The following is a 13,354-nucleotide window of genomic DNA, read 5'->3' as shown; positions in this document are numbered from 1 at the left end:
GGGGGATTTATTCAATTTGTGAAATATCCTTGTCTTTCCAACTAATGTTCAAAATGAGGAAGTTACGTCTGACTTGATTGTGTTTTTGTATAGTATTAATTGGATAGTATGCAAAATAATGTTTTTTGCTCTACCTAGAGGCATGTGACAATAAACTTAAACCTACTAAAACATTTAGGTTTGGGTTTAGGTATATTATTGTCACGTGCACTGAAGTACAGCAAAACACTTTGTTTCACATGTAATCCAATCAAATCAGATAATACTATCTATATATATCTAAAAGTCTGTTCTTGACCGCTTTTGGCGATCTGTGCTGCAATTTCCGAGAGAACGCCGCCACCTACGGCCGTCATTTTGGGTCACCTCACTCAGAGCCCCCCTCCGCCGCATGTGTGCTGAGGATTTTTCCAGTCGATGAAAAATGACAGAGATATTAATGATTTTACAAAATTTCCCCATTCTCTCTGCTGCCCCCGCTGGCGGCAGGGGGGATGGACTATAAAACCAGGAAGTGGTGTGCCTCAATTAGTCTGCAAGCTGGAGGAAGGCAGAGGGTCATGTTTTTCTGAGCTGTGAATAACACTGAACACATGTCCACACAACTGTGAGTAAGTACCCTTAATGTGGTTTGAAAATGAAAATATGGTTAAAGTAAAAAAGCACTGCCTGAAAATGGTTGTTTGGGGGGTTTGGGTTAAAATAAAAAGACACCCTCTCCCCCCCCCCCCCCACTCTCCTCTCTCCCCCCCCCCTCCTCTTCCCCCCTCCTCTCCCCCCCCCTCTCCTCCCCCCCTCTCCTCTTCCCTCCCTCTCCTCTTCCCCCCCTCTCATCTCCCTCTCTCATCTCCCCCTCCCTCCTCTCCTCTCCCCCCTCCTCCCTCCCCCCCTCTCCTCCCTCTCCCCCCCCCCTCTCTCTTTCCCCCCCTCCCCCTCCCCTCCTCTCCTCTCCAAACTCCTCCCCCTCTCACTCCCCCCCTTTTCCATCCCCCTCCTCCCCTCCATCCCCTCCCCCCTCCATCCCCCCTCTCACTCCCCCCTCTCCTCTCTCCCCACACACCTACCCCCTTCCCCTCCATCCCCCCCTTCCCTGCTCCCCCCCCTCCTCCCTCCCCTCCCTCCCCCCCTCCCCCCCCCCTCTTTCCCCCCCTCTCTCCCCCCTCCCTCCCCCCTCTTCTCTTCTCCCCCCTCTCCTCTTCCCCCCCCTCCCTCTTCCCCCCCCCCTCCCTCCCCCCCTCCCCCCCCCTCCCCCCCCCTCTCCTCCCCCCTCCTCTCTCCCTCTCTCTTCTCTCTCCCTCTTTTTCCCCACTCCTCCTCTCCCCCACTCCCCCCCCCCCTCCCCTCCACACAGCCCTACCCTCTTCCCTCCCCCTCCCTGCTCCCCCTCTCCCCCTCCCCTCACCTCTCCCCCTCCCCTCCTCTCCCCTCCCCCTCACCCCCCCCCTCCCCTCCCTCTCCCCCCCCTCACCTCCTCCCCCCCTCTACTCTTCCCTCCCTCTCCCCTCCCCCTCCCTCTCCCCCTCCCCCCCCCTCCCCCTCTCTCCCCCCCTCTCTCCTCCTCTCCTCTTCCCCCCTCTCTCTCTCAAGCCAATCTCAAAAATAATAGGTAGGTCAAAGAGAAAGAGAAAGATAAAGAGCTTTGTTTTGCAGAATACAGTTCTCAGCATGGTATCGCATCAATTTCATAGAAAAAATTACAAACTTTGAGTCGAATCGACTGTACCCTAACTTAGTTTTGTTTGGAGATACTGCGAAGAAACAAGTCCTTCGGCACACCGAGTGGGCACCGACCAGCGATCCCCATAATCTAACACTATCCTACACACTAGGGACAATTTACAATCATACTCAGCTAATTAACCTACAAACCTACAGACAGGGTCTTGGTGGGACCGCACCTGGAGTATTGCGTACAGTTTTGGTCTCCTAATCTGAGGAAAGACATTCTTGCCATAGAGGGAGTACAGACTGATTCCTGGGATGCCAGGACTTTCATATGAAGAAAGACTGGATAGACTCGGCTTGTACTCGCTAGAATTTAGAAGATTGAGGGGGGATCTTATAGAAACTTACAAAATTCTTAAGGGGTTGAACAGGCTAGATGCAGGAAGATTGTTCCCGATGTTGGGGAAGTCCAGAACAAGGGGTCACAGTTTAAGGATAAGGGGGAAATCTTTTAGGACCGAGATGAGAAAAACATTTTTCACACAGAGAGTGGTGAATCTGTGGAATTCTCTGTCACAGAAGGTAGTTGAGGACAGTTCATTGGCTATATTTAAGAGGGAGTTAGATGTGGCCCTTGTGGCCAAAGGGATCAGGGGGTATGGAGAGAAGGCAGGTACGGGATACTGAGTTGGATGATCAGCCGTGATCATATTGAATGGCGGTGCAGGTTCGAAGGGCCGAATGGCCTACTCCTGCACCTATTTTCTATGTTTCTATGTTTCTAACACATACGTCTTTGGAGTGTGGGAAGAAACCGGATATCCCGGAGGAAACCCATGCAGATCACGAGGAGAACCTGCAAACTCCATACAGACAGAATCCGTAGTCAAGATCAAACCCGGGTCTCTGGTGCTGTAAAGCAGCAACTCTACCACTGAGCCACTGTGCTGCCCAATAGCATATGCAAGGACCATGCAGAGGACTGATAAAAGAGGGGGGAAAACAATTCCTCAGTCTGGTGGTGTGCGTTTTCAATCTTCTGAACATTCTGACCGATGGGAGGAAAGAGAAGGAGGAGTGACTGGGTGAGAGTAGAATGAATCTATGTATACTCAGTCAAATTGTGTCCTGAAGTCAGAGCAGTCTGTGAGAAGGTGAGATGCTGTCACAGAATGATGATTCGTGGAATTCCTGCTCTTTGCTGCATGTTTGGATTAAGGCCTGATTAACATTAAAAAAAACATTTGGACAGATACATGGATAGGAAAGGTTCAGTGAAATTTGTGTGAGAGGGATATGGGCCAAACACGGCCAGGTGGGACCAGTTTAGCTGGGACATTCTGCGTGGCATGGGTAAGTTGGGCTGAAGGGCCTGTTTCCATGCTGCTTGGCTCGTTGACTCCGTGGCTAAGTCTGGAACTGAGCAATCCTCTTGGTGGTTCTGTTATTGGTGAGTAATTGCTGGTTGATGGTGCTGATGATAACAGCTTCCATCACTTTTGCTGTTGATGGAGGACAAGTGACGCAAAAGAATTGGGTCTGTCCTGTGTTCGGTTTTTAGCACACAGAACATCAGTAGCACAGCTGAGATATTGAATGATCCCATTGTCCTTGATGCATCCCATCATTCTTGATGATTCATGGAATGAATCAAAATGTCTGGAGATGTGATGGAGGGGGGATCTCAGGAAAACCGGAAAAGGCAAATGGATCGTACATTCAGCACTTCAGGTTGAACACGACTGAAAATGCTTCATTTCTTTACTCTCACATGCTGGGCCCTCCCATTGTTGAGGATAGAGATGCCCCTGAAGCCTTTTACTGCTATAGCTTTTCAACCGCGTTTTTTAATATCCTGCAGACTTTGCAGACCCCCCATCCCTTTCCCACGCTGGGTTGCCTTGGGCCACTTCTGTACTCTGTCTATCCAGCCAGCTACTGGAGCCAAGTGGAAATAAAAGTTGCTGGTGATGTCCTGCCTTTACATTCAGCAGGTCTTCCATAACCTTGGAATTTCCATGAGCGATTTAGAGACTTAGATAAATAGTCATAGAGTACTACAGCATGGAAACAGGCCCTTCGGCCCAACTGGCCCACACTGGCCAACATGTCTCATCTATGGTAGTCCCACCTACCTGTGTTTGAACCATATCCAGAATATGCATTGGCTCATTTATTTGCAAGATGCGTTAAATTTTTACCCAGAAATGAGGAACGGGGTACTGATTCTGGATGATCAACCTTAATCATGTTGAAAGGCGGGGCTGGCATGATGGGCCAAATAGTTTACTCCTGCACCCACTGCTTCTATGTTTCTATCCCTCCAAACCCGTCCTATCCATGAACCAGTCTAAATGCTTCTTAAACGTTGCGATAGTCCCTGCCTCAACTACGTCCTCTGGCAGCTCGTTCCATCCACCCACCACCCTTTGTGTGAAACTTCTGGACTCTCCCTGGCAAACACACGGATTCACCCTTTCCCAAAATATCAAGTCCAACAAATCTCCGTGGCATTCCAAACAAAACATTGTACTAAGAGCCACTCATGACGTGGAGGTACCAGTGCGGTTTTTGCATCACCCGATTCAGACCCAGTATACATCTCAGCAGATAAAATCTATGTGGCATGAATCACAATCACCAAGGCCAGGACTCGGAATTCTTTTAGGCTTCAAACAGCAAGTATCAAAAAAAAGCCATTGCACAGATAAATTGCTTAAGGCAGCCAAGCATCCACAGCGATATTCTTTATCCATCTCAGCTGTGTTTTGCTATCACAGAATGGACCGCTTACTGGCAGGAAGAGAAGCAATGTCGATAGCTGAGGACCAGTTCCCATTGATGGTATACGGTTAGTGCTGAAATTGTTGCTCAGTGCAAGGATATGTCAGGCATAAACAGCCGTGAAATATGATTTGGATTGCCACAGGGTAAGTTACAGCTAGCCTCTTGAGACTTGAAATTCATCCTGTGAGAATCGCAGATGTATATTTAAGTTCTATTACTGTACAAATGTAAGAATGCTCACAAGGCACCGTTGAAATACCGCTTTAATGAAAATGTTTCCATTAAGGCAATGCCCAGTAAAATACCTCTGCCACATTAGCCCATTGTGGCTTCATCTCTGGGGCCCCGCATTCAACTTTAGCTTTAACTGCTGGGCTGAAACTTTGCTCTGTCGACCAAAATGTCAGAGTCTTAAGTGAAATGGCTTCTGGCAGTTATATGTGGCACTATATTAAAAATGTCTCCTGCAAAGGTCAGAAGGATGACTCCTTGGAGAAATTGAAAAGATCCATTAGTACAGGATGGATATGGTTTTCTGGGGTTAGTGCAAAGGACTATTATTATTAATGATTTTGAAGGATCTTTACTCCGCCACTGATTGCTTTATGACCAGTGAGTGGGTAATACTGACGTTGCTCACATTGGCCAATTGCACAGCTTATCATGTCCTGATGAAGAAAAATATGCATTTGCTCATTCCTGTTCAAGATGCTTTCAATTGGTACAGTGTAAAATAAAATAAAACATGCATTCCATAATGCAAATTACCACTAACGGATGCAAGCATCTGCTTTCAATGGGAATATTTAGCGTTTAGTACCACAGATAAAATTTGAAGAAGGGTCTCGACCTGAAATGTCACGCACCCATGTTCTCCAGAGATGCTGCCTGACCTGTTGTGTTACTCCAGCACTTTGTGTTGTTTATTGTAGTAACCAGCATCTGCAGTTCTTTGTTCCTACAGATGGAATTTTAGGGCAACACAATGGTGCAGCAGGTAGAGCTGCTGCCTCACGGCGCCGCAGACCCGGGTTCGATCCTGACCTCGGATTCTGGATGTGTGGACTTTGCGCTCTGTGACTGTGGGGGTTTCCTTCGTGACCTCTGCTTTCCCACCACATTGCAGAGATGTAGATTAATTTGCCCCTGTAAGTTGGCCCGAGAGTGTAGTGAGTGGATGAGAAAGTGGGAATGGGTGATCGATCGATGGTCGGCATGGATCCGGTGAGTCAATTTAGGTATGTTGCAAAACTTACCTTCAGCGGCGCTGCAGTTCTGCTGCTGCCTGTGTGCGCGACTTTGGCGCCTTTGAGAGGGGGGCGGGTTTAAAACGCGATTTTCTCTAGGCTGTTGAAATCGATGTTGTTCAGCCTACATAGTTGCTGATGAAAAATCGCTGCGAAATTCGTTTGCTGCAGGTATTTTTAAACTAAATTGGGTTATTTCATTGTTACAGTAGATTAAAAATTATCCTTTAAAGCCGCGAACCCCGACAACGGGATGGGTCTCATGTAGGGGACAACGCAAGGTAGGTTGTTTACTTTTACATTAAAAAGGGCTTCTTAAGATCCCTTTATACAAAATTTTATGTTGCGAGTAGCTGACTTGGGAGCCCATTCAATCCCGCAGTATCTTGTATGCCGACATGGGGTATCAATTCACCGCAATGGCAGCGTTCTAAACCAGCACGTTCCATAGAATCCCACTCGCAAGCTGATTTAAATGGCCATTAAGTTACAGCAATTGAACACTAAATCCCTTCCATTTGTCCTATAAATTAATGTCAATGAGATTTAAAAATCATGTTTTATTGTGAATTATCGTGTGAATGTTCTTTGGACACTTAGGCTATTTAAAAATGTTAATCTTTCCTTAAGAAATGGATAAATGTTTAGATCTAGTAATTGAATTTTGGAATTAGCTACAATTGGGTAACTAACTAATTATATGCTTTAATTTCAGGTCATCCAAGTAAGATTGTTTAATATTTGTTTCAGAATGCTTCAATCTATAATAACTGAAAATTTCTTTCAGTTCTCTTAATTTTTAATAAAGTTATGGGCTTTAGACTGTCCTCGATCACAGCTTTTGTGTTAAGTCAATGGAAAATCAATAGGGAACAAGATGCTAATTTCCGAGTGAACTTTTTTAATACTGAAGATATGAAAGTGAATTAGGTGTCAAATTAAACTTCTTTGTATGCTTTATCTGATGGGATAAATTGCAGACTTGATTTTTAAAATCTCAAAACTTTGTAACATTGCTAATTCAATTGGCCTGTTTCCCTGCTATGCCATCCAATCAAATTTTCAATCAGTCAGAACACGTCCGAGTCCAGAGATCCTCTTACCAGACAAAACGTGAAGGTCAGCGTCGTTCCCAATCCTTGAGCTGCCGGGGTTTTCTGCTAGGCACCTGTAGGACCCACTGTCCCCTGTCTGAAGCTTGCTAATCACCAAGGAGCCAGATGGGAGAACAGCCATGCGGAGATCATCAGCAGTTAGCTGCAGATCAATGCCGTTTTTCTGCCAATGAATGGAAGGCATGGGCTCGCCGGTAACTTCGCATTTCAGCTCGGCAAGGTCTCCTGCATAAGCCGCGACTGACTCCGTCTGCGAGATAAATCTCAGCGGACCTAGAAATAAATAAGACAACATTTGTTAGATGCGGCAGGAAGCTGAAGAATGACATTCAAAGTTTCGACATCACAGTGGTGACACGATCTGGGGATTATTGATTATAGGGAACACTTCTTTCACTCATTTCCATAACATTGCTATTTCAAAATAGCCGTAACAAAGCAAACTGTACATCAAAGGGAGTGAAGGGATTCATTACATTTTAAACATTAACAGAGATAATTTTTCAGTGAACTGTCGGCATTACGGGTTAAACAAATCGTAGAAGAGTACAGCACAGCAACTGGCCCTTCGGGGTTTTTGCCGAACATCATGCCAAGTTAAACTGATTTCATCAGCCTGTACATGATCCACATGCTATTCCCTGCACTTCCCTATGCCTATCTGAAGGTTTCTTAACGCCACGATGGTATCTGCCTCCACCACCACCCCTGGCAATCTGTTCCAGGCCCCTACTACTCTCTGTGTAAAAAAACTTGCCCCTCACATCTCCATTAAACTTGCCCACTCTTAGCTTATAGACACATAGAAAACATAGAAAAATAGGTGCAGGTGATCATCTACAATCAGTACCCCGTTCCTGTTTGTTCCCCATATCTCTTGATTCCTTTAGCCCTAAGAGCTAAATCTAACTCTCTTGAAAACATCGTGAATTGGCCTCCACTGCCTTCTGTGGTAGAATATTCCACAGATTCACAACTCTCTGGATGAATTTTTTTTCCTCATCTCAATCCATGATGGCGTACCCCTTATTCTTAAACTGTGACCCCTGGTTCTGGACTCCCTCAACATTGGGAACATTTTTCCTGCATCTAGCCAGTCCAATCCTTTGAGAATTTTATATGTTTCTACAAGAATCCTTCTCATCCTTCTAAATTTCAGTGAATACAAGCCCAGTGGACCCATTCTTTCATCATATGTCAGGCCCGCCATCCCGGGAATTAGCCTGGTGAACCTATGCTGCACTCCCTCAATAGCAATAATGACTTTCCTCAAATTAATTCAAGTGTTCAAGTGATCAAGTTCAAGTGTTCAAGTGAGTTTATTGTCATGTGTCCCTGTATAGGATAATGAAATTCTTGCTTTGCTTCAGCACAACAGAATACAGTAGGCATTGACTACAAAACAGATCAATGTGTCCATATACCATAATATAAATATACACACACATGAATAAATAAAATGATAAAGTGCAAATAACAGATAATTGGTTATTAATAATCAAAGTTTTGTCCGAGCCAGGTTTAATAGCCTGATGGCTGTGGGGAAGTAGCTATTCCTGAACCTGGTCGTTGCAGTCTTCAGGCTCCTGTACCTTCTACCTGAAGGTAACAGGGAGATGAGTGTGTGGCAAGGATGGTGTGGGACTTTGTTGATACTGCCAGCGACTGCGATAAATCCCCTCGATGGAAGGAAGGTCAGAGCCGATGATGGACTGGACAGTGTTTACTACTTTTTGTAGTCTTTTCCTCTCCAGGGCGCTCAAGTTGCCGTAACAAGTCACGATGCAACCGGTCAGCATGCTCTCTACTGTGCACCTGTAGAAGATAGAGAGAGACTTCCTTGACAAACCGACTCTCCGTAATCTTCTCCGGAAGTAGAGGCACTGATGAGCTATCTTGATGATTGCATTAGTGTTCTCGGACCAGAGATGTGCACGCCCAGGTATTTGAAGCTCTTGACCCTTTCAACCATCGACCCGTTGATATTAACGGGGCTGTGGGTCCCCATCCTACTCCTTCCAAAGTCCACAATCAGTTCTTTGGTTTTGCTGGTGTTGAGGGCCAGGTTATTGCGCTGGCACCATATGGACAGTTGCTCGATCTCTCTTCTATACTTTGACATTCCCATCAGTGATACGCCCCACAACAGTGGTGTCATCAGCAAACTTGATGATGGAGTTCGCACTGTGACTGGCTACACAGTCATGAGTATAGAGGGAGTACAACAGGGGGCTGAGCATGCAGCCTTGAGGTGCTCCCGTGCTGATTGTTATCGAGGCTAACACATTTCCACCAATACGAACAGACTGTGTGTGGTCATTGAATGAGGAAGTTGAGGATCCAGTTGCAGAGGGATGCGCAAAGACCCAGTTCTGCGAGTTTGGTAACCAGCTTGGAGGGGATGATTGTATTAAATGCCGAGCTGTAATCAATGAATAACAGCCTGACATATGAGTTTTTGTTGTCCAAGTGGTCCAGTGCGGAGTGGAGGGCCAGCGAGATCGCATCCACCGTTGATCTGTTGTGGCGGTAAGCGAACTGCAGTGGGTCCAGGATTTTGTCGAGGTAGGAGTTGATTTGCTCCATGATCAACCTTTCAAAGCACTTCATCACCACCGGCGTTAGTGCCACTGGTCGATAGTCATTGAGGCACGTCACCTTACTCTTCTTGGGCACTGGTATAATTGATGCCCTTTTAAAGCAGGTGGGGACCTCAGACCTCAGAAGTGAGAGGTTGAAAATGTCCGTAAAAACTCCAGCCAGTTGGTCCGCACAGGTTTTTAGAACACGACCGGGTATACCATCAGGTCCAGGCACTTTTCGAGGGTTCACCCCTCTGAAGGATTTCCTGACGTCGGCCTCTGTGACTGAGACTGAAATACCATCACAGCAAATGGGGGCTCGGGAAGGCACATCAGTATTCTCCCTATCAAAGCGTGCGTAAAACGCATTGAGCTCGTCAGGGAGTGATGTTTCGCCGACATTCGAGCTGCCTCCTGGTTTCGCCTTGTAGGAGGTGATTGCATTCAGGCCCCGCCACAGCTGCCGAACATCTGTCTCGTCCTCCAGTTTGGAGCAGAAGTCCCTTTTGGCCTTTTTGATGGCCTTACCAAGGTCGTATCTGGATCATCGGATGTGAATGCCCAGTGTCTGGACTTCAGAAGAGTGCGGATCTCAAAGTTCATCCATGGTTTCTGATTGGGAAACACTTGGTAGGTTTTTGTAGGGATGCAGTCCTCCACACATTTCTTTATGAAGTCTGTAACGACTGTGGCGTATTCGTTCAAGTCCGTTGCCGAGTCCTTGAACAAATTAGGAGACCAAATTGCATACTCTCTAACGTTGGACATTTTCACCTTGGGAGAATGGTTCTGACTGTCTACCCTCTCAATGCCTCTCATAATTTTATATACTTCTATCAGGTTTATCCTGAAGCTCTGATGTTCCAGGCCAGACAATCCAACCTCTCCCTGTAGCTGAAACCCTCTAGTCTAGGCTGCATTCGGAAAAATATCCTCTGCACCCTCTCCAAAGTCTACATCTTTCCTGCAATGGGACAACCAGAACTGCACATAATACTCCAATTGCGGCCTAACCAAAATCCAATGGAGATGCATCATGACTTTCTGAATTCAGTTAGTCAGTCACAGTTAGTGCATCCTGATATGTAATCTGATTTAGATTTTTAGTAACCCATTTGTCACCTGAAATATACATTCCATCACCATTGCCCAAAGAATGACAAGAGCAGCATCTGCACCATTATCAAATTCAGGTGTCAGGTGTCAGAGACTATGAGAGGATGGCAGGAGAATGGGGTTGAGAGGGAAAGATAGATCAGCCATGATTGAATGGCGGAGTAATCTTGATGGGCCGAATGACCTAATTCTGCTCCTATAACTTATGAATTTAAGAAACTGCCAAATATTCTGACATGGAAGTGCACTGCTGCTCCTACAGTCTTTTAACATCAATGTTCTTGAACTTCCTTTCTAGAGCAATCTCACTGTATGGACCACAGTGACTAGCGGAGTTCTGCAGGGATCGGTGTTGGGGCCGCCACTCTTCACGTTGTGTATTACTGATTTGGATGAGGGAATTGATGGCTTTGTGGCAAACTTTGCAGATGATACAAAGACAGGTGGAGGGCAGGTTGTGTAGAGAAAGCAGGGATTTTGCGGAAGGTCTTGGACAGGATGGGAGAGTGGGCTGAGAAGTAGGAGATAGAATACAACACAGCCCCCCACCACCCCCCTGCCCACCCATTCAATTAGGTAATAACATTATGGATAACATTAAATCCCAAAGTAGGTAGAATGGTGTCAGTGATAGTGGCAAATTTTGAAAACATGTCCTGAGGCCTCAACATTATTGATTTAGTCGAAGCAGGATTTAGCTGTAGGTAACTCATTTCAAAGGAAGGTTTCCGTATTATAAGAATATAAGAATGTGCCTGGAAACTTCAATTTAATATCTGATAGACTTAACCTTGGCAGGCTGGGGTTCATAAGCTAATGGACATTGGTAGCTTGAGGAACATGAGGACAGCTTTGAATGAGGAGATCAGCAATTATTTGTGTGGGGGGGTGAAACATGACTCCCTCCTTCTCCCCTGTAGGAGGGAATTTCTTTTTGAGTGTTTCATTGGTGCCCACGGTTAAGGCTTTCAATAAACCAATTTGGTCAATAGACTGACCACTAATCTATGAGCTGGTTTATTTTGTGTTTGTGCCCATCTGAGTCAAGCCACATACAGGGTACAGGTATAGCACAAAATGGCACAAAATGGCACATTTGTGAGTTTCCTGGATAATGTTTGCTTCAACAAACTAATATCCATGTTGACAACAGTGGAAATACATGGTCAGTTCCAGAGAAGAGATTTTCAGTACAACACCACATTCCGAGCTGGAAAATCTGGTTTAACACAGATATGTATTACAATTTGAAAAAAAAAATGAGTGAAACAGAAATGTGGAGCCAAGGAAATTGTACAAATCCTGAAATTAATAATGATTCCACAGTTAAGTAATAAGGCCATAAAATCAAACCTTATGCTCAATCTGAAACTTTTTTGGATGGCATGTGGATAATTGCATGAAGTTCTGGTCCCCACCTTAGACAGGTAGAGGAAGCTTTGGTGTAAAATAAACAATGGCATAAACAGGTTGGGCACACCATCTGTTTCTACATTACATATTCTGTGTGATTGCACATAAGTCTGCACAATCCCCTTGGTGCATTTCCAAGAAACCCAAATCCAACGTTGACAAGAACCTAAGTTACACAAAAATGCTGGAGAAACTCAACGGGTGCAGCAGCATCTATGGAACGAAGGAAATAGGCAATGTTTCGGGCCAAAACCCTTCTTCAGACTGATAGGGGGTTGTCGGGGAGTAGAAAGGAAAAAGGAGGAGGAGTAGCCTGAGGGCTGAGGGAGAGCTGGGAAGGGAAGGAGACAGCAAGTGTTAACAGAATTCTGAGAATTCAATGTTCATGTCACCAGGATGCAGACTCCCCAAGCGGAATATGAGGTGCTGTTGCTCCAATTTTCAGAGGAATTGGTGATGGGGAGATATACAGAGTTACCGGTGAGGCAGCGAGGCTGGGCGTCATTGGTTGGCAAGAGAAGGTTGGCGGCAGCATCGACGTGGAGGTCGGCGAAGGCGGCGTCCCGGTGAGTCCTGGAGCTGCTCCTCGTGGCCAAGATGGTGTCGCGGGACTCAGGCAGGCGGCGCACGCAGGAGTTGGGGTCCGGAGCCTGCGGGCGGTCGAGTCGCAGAGTGTCGGCGGTGGGTGCGGCCTGGAGGTGGGCTAGTTTCAGGTCCTTGGTGGAGTTAAGGTGGGCCAGGAATCGTTGATTGAAGAGGTGGATCTTGCGGAGGATGAAGTATAGTTGGGGTCTGTTGCAGGTCTGGGTGAGTGAGGCCCAAAGTTACGGGAGAGTCAATGCGAGGTCCTGCTGGTGCCGGCGCATCGCGGCCAGGGTGGGTCTCAGTGCCCGGTTGGAGAATTGTTGAGTATGCCGGTAGATAGCCAGTCGGTTCCGATAGTCCGGCTTGGGACCGAACTGGGAGGTAGGGAACTGAAGCAGGAAACCACGAGGTATGAGATGGAGGAGCAGGCATGTCCCGAGGAAGCAAATGTGGCTGTGATATCGAGTCTGGGTTAGGATGTAGACAAGAACCTGTTTAGTTCCTTCTTGAAATCCATCATATTCCCACCACTTGGGCTAATTATCTGCCTTGAATTTTACCACATCTTTAGTGAAACTATTATTTTTATTTATTGACAATTAGTAAATATTAATTGATGTTCATTTCACTGCACATCTCGTATGTGTATGTGACAAATCAACTTGACGACTTTACTTGTGTCTGAAGATCTCGTGACAAATACACTTCATTGACCCTTGAAGGGGATCAGGGGGTATGAAGAAGAGTCTGATGAAGGATCATATTGAATCTCGACCCCGAATGGCCTACTCCTGTTTTCTACCTATGACCCAAAATGTTCCTATCCATGTTCTCCAGAGATTCT

General features: G+C 46.2%; 1 protein-coding gene across 1 annotated transcript in view; it reads right to left on the bottom strand.

The window, feature by feature from the left end:
• The window catches only part of dcc (DCC netrin 1 receptor), a 1,174,821-nt gene that overhangs the window by 621,534 nt on the left and 539,933 nt on the right, over positions 1-13,354 (bottom strand). The window contains 1 exon segment of the mRNA XM_055661435.1: positions 6,803-7,087. Coding sequence (XP_055517410.1) covers positions 6,803-7,087 — 285 coding nt within the window.

Source organism: Leucoraja erinacea, chromosome 1 (genome assembly GCF_028641065.1).
Source record: "Leucoraja erinacea ecotype New England chromosome 1, Leri_hhj_1, whole genome shotgun sequence".
In the NCBI taxonomy this organism is placed as follows: domain Eukaryota; kingdom Metazoa; phylum Chordata; class Chondrichthyes; order Rajiformes; family Rajidae; genus Leucoraja; species Leucoraja erinaceus.
The sequence above is the reverse complement of the archived record's forward strand: the minus strand, read 5'-3'. Positions and strand labels throughout refer to the sequence as shown.